The following is a 5639-nucleotide window of genomic DNA, read 5'->3' as shown; positions in this document are numbered from 1 at the left end:
CTTTGTTTAATGTCATTAAAAGAACAGAGGGCATTTAGTTGATTTTAAACACCAGGAAGAAGTAGCTGGGTGAAAAATGATGTCCAAACTGTTAAGAGCCATGTGACCTCATAGTCCGAATATGTTTGAATTAAAGATCACAGCATAAAACAAGTGTTGGCTGCAGATGTACAATTGTTGCTTCAACTGTAGGGGCATAAAAACTCACTCACACAACTGTTGCCATAAGACTTGTTTTACATAGCTGTCTCAGTCTACACAGGAGGGTTTTTTAAATTATAAGATTGTCATGATTGCCTGCTGATGATGACTCGTGAAGCATTATTTAATAAACATACGAATTGCAATGTGACAGCGAATAAATGGACATATATGTGCATCCCCACTTCCCACCACTGGGTGTCGCTGTGGCCTGTGGCTCGCCACTTCTCAGCCTGACTTCCTGCCTATTCGTTGTTTACAACATGGACGACGAGGTTGATGTTGACATCGAAGGAGACGAGTTTCAAAGCACCGTTAGGTCAGAAACCTGTCAAAACAGACGAATTTAACTTAAACTATTTATGCTTTTCCCTTTTAATGCCATGTACAGTAGTTTCCGTAGACGTGGCTCTTGTTTTCAGTCAGGCGGCAGGGAGGGCTAATGTTGTGGCTAGTTGTGTGCGGTGTGGCTTCTATTTGATGCTTTAGAACAGGCGTTTCCTTATAGCTTCTGCTGGTTGTGTTGCAGTGAGATTGACGAAGGATGTTTAGCCCAAGAGCAGTTCATACAGTCTGCGTGGAAGAGCAGTGCTGGGATACTGGTAAGAGTTTATGAAGCGACTGGCCTTTCCTTTAACCGTGCGGTAAAGGCTGGTTCTGATTGTTGCCTCTGTGCTGTGCAGCCCTGGGAACTGGACAGCTCCATCAGCCCCGAAAACAGACAGGTGATCGAGAAAATGCTGCTGGAAGAACAGTATCCTTCCTTTAAGCAAGAAATGTAGCTATTATATGACATATTACAAATCAGCAAAACACTTCGTGCAGAGTTCATGACCTCATACTCGTTTGGAAAACATTTCAGTGATAATCAGCTGTTAAAAATCACTTTTTTCTGCTTCAAGGCTGAAGAAGCTCCTCGATGGTATGCAGTTCAGAGTTTGGGATTAATACAAGAAGCCATGTGTCGCTCATGTTTACTCTGTTTTTGTTCAACCTCAATTTCTAAAATGTCAAGTTCCAATAAATAGGAATCCTCATTAACCATTTTATAATCAATAATTAATACAAACATGATACACAAATACAGCATAATTAAACAGGATCAAAATTAGAAAGGTTAAAACGAATTAGAGCTGCAGTCTATCAAGTTTTAATGTTGGCTGACAGTGTGTTTTCTGTATAGTAGTCAGGACACACTGGGTTAAGTTAATCTGTTAGTCCTTAATGTATATTTAAGGTACTATTTGACAGGTGAGAAGGTTAATAATCACATCTGGGACAGTAATTCAAGCAGCAAATCGAAAGCAAAGAAGTAAGTAAATCTTTCGTTCCTTCATGCACATCAACATAGAGACGAGGTTTAGCCTTTCACAGTTATTTATTATAATTTGTTGGGTGTTCAGGCCGCCAGTGAAAACTTCAGCCTCAGCGTCTAGTGCTTCTTCCCGTTGGTCCAAACAGGAGAAAGAATTGTTTGAAAATGGACTGGTATGTGTTTCATGTTTAAAAAAAAAAAAAAAAAAAAAAGGTGTATAAAGAGTCTAATTTTACACTTCACACTTGTATATGAGACAAAATGGTGTGGTGTGCTTCTATGCAGGCTCAGTTTGGTCGACGGTGGACAAAAATTGCCAAGTTGGTGGGCAGCCGATCTGTTCTGCAGGTCAAAAGTTATGCCAGACAGTATTTCAAACACAAGGTAAGACTTTGCATACAGCACGTGCACGAATGCTGCAACATATAGAACGTATTGAAAATTTCCCACCAATGAATTGGTCATCAATCTAAACTTGAATGCATTTCCTATTAATTAGGAAACAAGATCAACACTAAACAGCTGTTATTTTTCATTTTGCTCTTTAAGGCTAAGTCAGAACCTAGGGCTGCAGCCTCATCTGCAGGGCTCTTGAAATTACAGCACACTCAGCCTGCCTCATCCACTCTGGCAAACACTGTGCGTATAGAGAAGCTTTCTGATGAAGAGGATGAGGAGGTAGACATCACTGACGACCTTTGTAATGATGGCGATAGTGACCACAAACCACCTGTTGATAATTCCTCTGAGTCTGAAGGACTGGAGGGGATTCCGACCCAAACAGAAAACCCCAAAGAGGAGCAGGATAACGGTCTGTCTATGAGCTCGGATCATCTTAGCCATGCTGGTAGGGAAGAGACTGGTGTGAGAGAGAAGTTATCTCCTCATGGACATCCTCTGATGGCAGCCCTAACAAACTCAGAGCTAATAACACAGGAGGATGAAAGCTTACAATCTGAAGGCTCACGGCAGCCTGGTCAACGAGAAGAGGGGGGCAGTGATGACGCAGGTAAGACTGCTGCTGTGACGTAAATCCCCTTACTGTGGGCAGCTCTACTCTGGTCTCATGGGAAAATGCACTCTCCCCAAAGATTCGGCTGATAAGACTGGGCAGAGTCTGGTTGACGAACCAACAGAAGATGAAGAGGAGGAGGAAGAGGAGCTAAAGGTACCCGAGCAGGAAATAGAGATGGACATCGAGACCATCACCGAGGATGAAAAGCAAGCCATCCCAGAGTTCTTTGAGGGACGACCGGCCAAAACTCCTGAGCGATACCTTAAGATCCGCAACTACATCCTGGATCAGTGGTAACGCTTTGTGTTAAACTGTAGATTGTACAAAATGATCAGTTATAGTCGCAGAAACAATTCATGTTTCTTTTTTCTATTCACAAGGTTTAAGAGCAAGCCCAAGTACCTGAACAAGACATCCGTCCGTCCTGGACTCAAGAACTGTGGGGATGTCAACTGTATCGGACGAATCCACACTTACCTGGAACTCATTGGAGCTATCAACTTCAACTGTGGTAAATGAACAGATGCTAAAATCATAGCATAGATGCTATGCTACAATATACGACACAAGTACCATTTGTTCTTTCACAGAGCAAGCGGTGTATAATCGCCCAAAGGTGGTGGACCGGTCCAAACACAAGGAAGGCAAAGACATACTTGAGGCCTACCAGCTCGCCCAGAGACTGCAGAGCATGGTTGGTACCCATCCCCCCACAGATCCAGCGCCACAGAGAGTGTTAACCACTGATGTGGTGTGTGTTGTTGCAGCGAACGAGGAAGCGGCGCGTACGTGACATATGGGGAAACTGGCGCGACGCAAAGGACTTGGAGGGACACACGTATGAGGTTTGTTACATACACACAAGGGTCCAATTGGTGACGACCTTTTTTTTTTATTCTGTTTGTCTTTGTGTGCATCAGCATCTCAGTGCTGAGGAGTTAGCTCGACGAAGAGAGGAGATGAAGAAGCATCCTAAACCTTGCAAGGTCTCCAGATTCAGAGGGTCAGTGTGACCCCCCCCCCCATTACTGAATTCCCAAAGGTCTTGATGTGTGTCTGAGTAAATGTATACTCCTGCATTCATTTAGGTCTGTGGATCCATTCCAGTTGATTCCCTGCAGGTCCTTCGGAGAGGAGGTGCAGGTTAGTAGCACAGATAAAATACACATTTCTTTTATTTTTAAGTTTTAAGTAATATTTAAGTGTCAAAGGTCAATTTAACAAGTCGGCGTGTGTTATGGTTGAGCTTTCATTTTCATTGTTTGCTGTTCCCCAGGAACCATTCCAAATTGTTGTGTGTGCAGAGACGCTTCTGATAATGGACATGGTATACGTCTGTACATACGTGCACCCATACCATTGCTATGTTCTCTTGGAAAAATATACACTAGAACGAAGGGTTTAAACGCTGTCCTGTTTGTTTGTTTTATTTCCTAAAATTGTTCCAACGTCACTCAGCATGCCCACGTTTCCCGGAGTGAGGTTATCGGCTTGTTGGGGGGAGTTTTTAACAAGGAAGAGAACCTATTAAAGGTAGGCAGTATGTGGAAGATACAGACGTTGTTGCCTGTTGCTATAACAACAATAGCTGAGCTGACCTGTGTGCAGATCAGTGCGGCAGAGCCGTGCAACAGCGTGAGCACAGGGCTGCAGTGTGAGATGGACCCGGTGTCTCAGACTCAGGCCTGTGACCTGCTGTCGTCTCTGGGCTTCAGTGTGGTGGGCTGGTACCACTCGCACCCCACCTTCCATCCAAACCCTTCAGTACGGGACATAAACACCCAGGACCAGTTCCAGGTAAAAGGGACACAGCAGGGAGGTCACCTCGAGCGTGTCGTCGGATTCTCATTGTTTTTATTGTTCCAGAGTTATTTCTCACGCGGCGGCGCCCCCTTCATTGGGATGATCGTCAGCCCATATGACCCAGCAAACCCTTCTCCACACTCTCAGACAACCTGTTTGTTGGTGAAAGCGAGCCAGGAACCTTCAAGCTCGCAGAGTAAGTTTAACACCAACGCCATCCGAAAGTTACTCATTTGAAAAGTTGCGAGTGTGGATGGGTCTTTTGAGCATCTCACTCACCCTTCCATCCATTCTTCCCCAGAGCTGCCCTACAGATTTGATTTCAAATCGTCACCAGACATTCCAGACTGGGAACAGACGATGAGGAGAGCTCAGTGGATCATCCACAGATACTGCCAATCAGCAGCGTGAGTGCCATTAACACCAAAGAGGTTTTGAAGCGAGTTTAACCTTGTCAAAGTTGACAAAGCATGCCCAATTTAGACATAACAAAGGTAGTTTTTAACTTTTGACCACAGTAACCTAAACCACTCACTTCCCCTTCCAGTACACTTCTCTGTTTCAAGGATTATATTATGAACTACTAGTACTAATGCTAACGTCTAGTAGCTAAAGGTGTCCTTCTCTCTGTAGGAGTGTGCCGATGAACAGATTTTTCCGGAAAGACTCCCACCTCACTTGTCTTGAGAAGGTCAGTGATTGTCATAAAGTAATTTAGTTTTGTTTGTGTGACAATACTTTTACACAGCCTTTCATTAATCACTCCCCTCTTTAGATGTTGTCCTCTCTGGCCAGATACCTTGAGCCTCTGCCAGATGAGGAGGGAGATGCCTTCCTCACCCAGATCCAGACCCTCTTCCAATCTGAATTTATTGCCAAGCAACTTGTGCCTGACCAAGAAGAGGGAGAATCTCTAAACATTTCATCCCAAGCAGCAGAGGGACTTGCTTATGATCGTCTCATCACTAAGAAACAGGATGAGGGAAGAATAGATTCTGACCAAGAGACCGCATATAAACCCACTGAGACAAGCAGTACCACCGTGTTACATATGGGCTCTGTGCTGTCTGCTGAACATGACTATTTACTGTGAAACGTCATGTTTCATTTTTCATGTTGTGATTCATATATTCATATCAGTATGAAGCATGGGTTTTGTACTAATATTACCATTGTGTTATAAACGTTCCTTTTGAATTACTAATAAAGAGCATTGTTATTGCGTGTTTGTCTTTGTAGACGTAGTCGAGAGTCGCACATTAAAAAAAATAGTGCTGAGGCCGGACCGTTTGTCACCGATGTGTT

The 5639-nt window shown here is 43.8% G+C and overlaps 1 protein-coding gene across 1 annotated transcript; it reads left to right on the top strand.

Moving 5' to 3' along the window:
- Positions 1 to 362: 362 nt before the first annotated feature.
- On the top strand, positions 363 to 5556 carry mysm1 (Myb-like, SWIRM and MPN domains 1). The gene is made up of 20 exons (XM_011614576.2): positions 363 to 520; positions 731 to 803; positions 885 to 955; positions 1439 to 1513; positions 1605 to 1689; positions 1802 to 1900; positions 2066 to 2525; positions 2608 to 2824; positions 2912 to 3042; positions 3122 to 3225; positions 3299 to 3376; positions 3452 to 3534; positions 3620 to 3674; positions 3808 to 3858; positions 3990 to 4064; positions 4140 to 4328; positions 4398 to 4530; positions 4636 to 4741; positions 4968 to 5025; positions 5110 to 5556. Exons 1-20 carry the CDS (start codon positions 363 to 365, stop codon positions 5425 to 5427), a joined length of 2619 nt encoding a protein of 872 aa, XP_011612878.2. The 3' UTR covers positions 5428 to 5556.
- Positions 5557 to 5639: the final 83 nt, after the last annotated feature.

Source organism: Takifugu rubripes, chromosome 20 (assembly GCF_901000725.2).
Source record: "Takifugu rubripes chromosome 20, fTakRub1.2, whole genome shotgun sequence".
Classification (NCBI taxonomy): Eukaryota; Metazoa; Chordata; class Actinopteri; order Tetraodontiformes; family Tetraodontidae; genus Takifugu; species Takifugu rubripes.
Note: the sequence above shows the minus strand (reverse complement) of the source record. Positions and strands in the feature narration are given on the sequence as shown.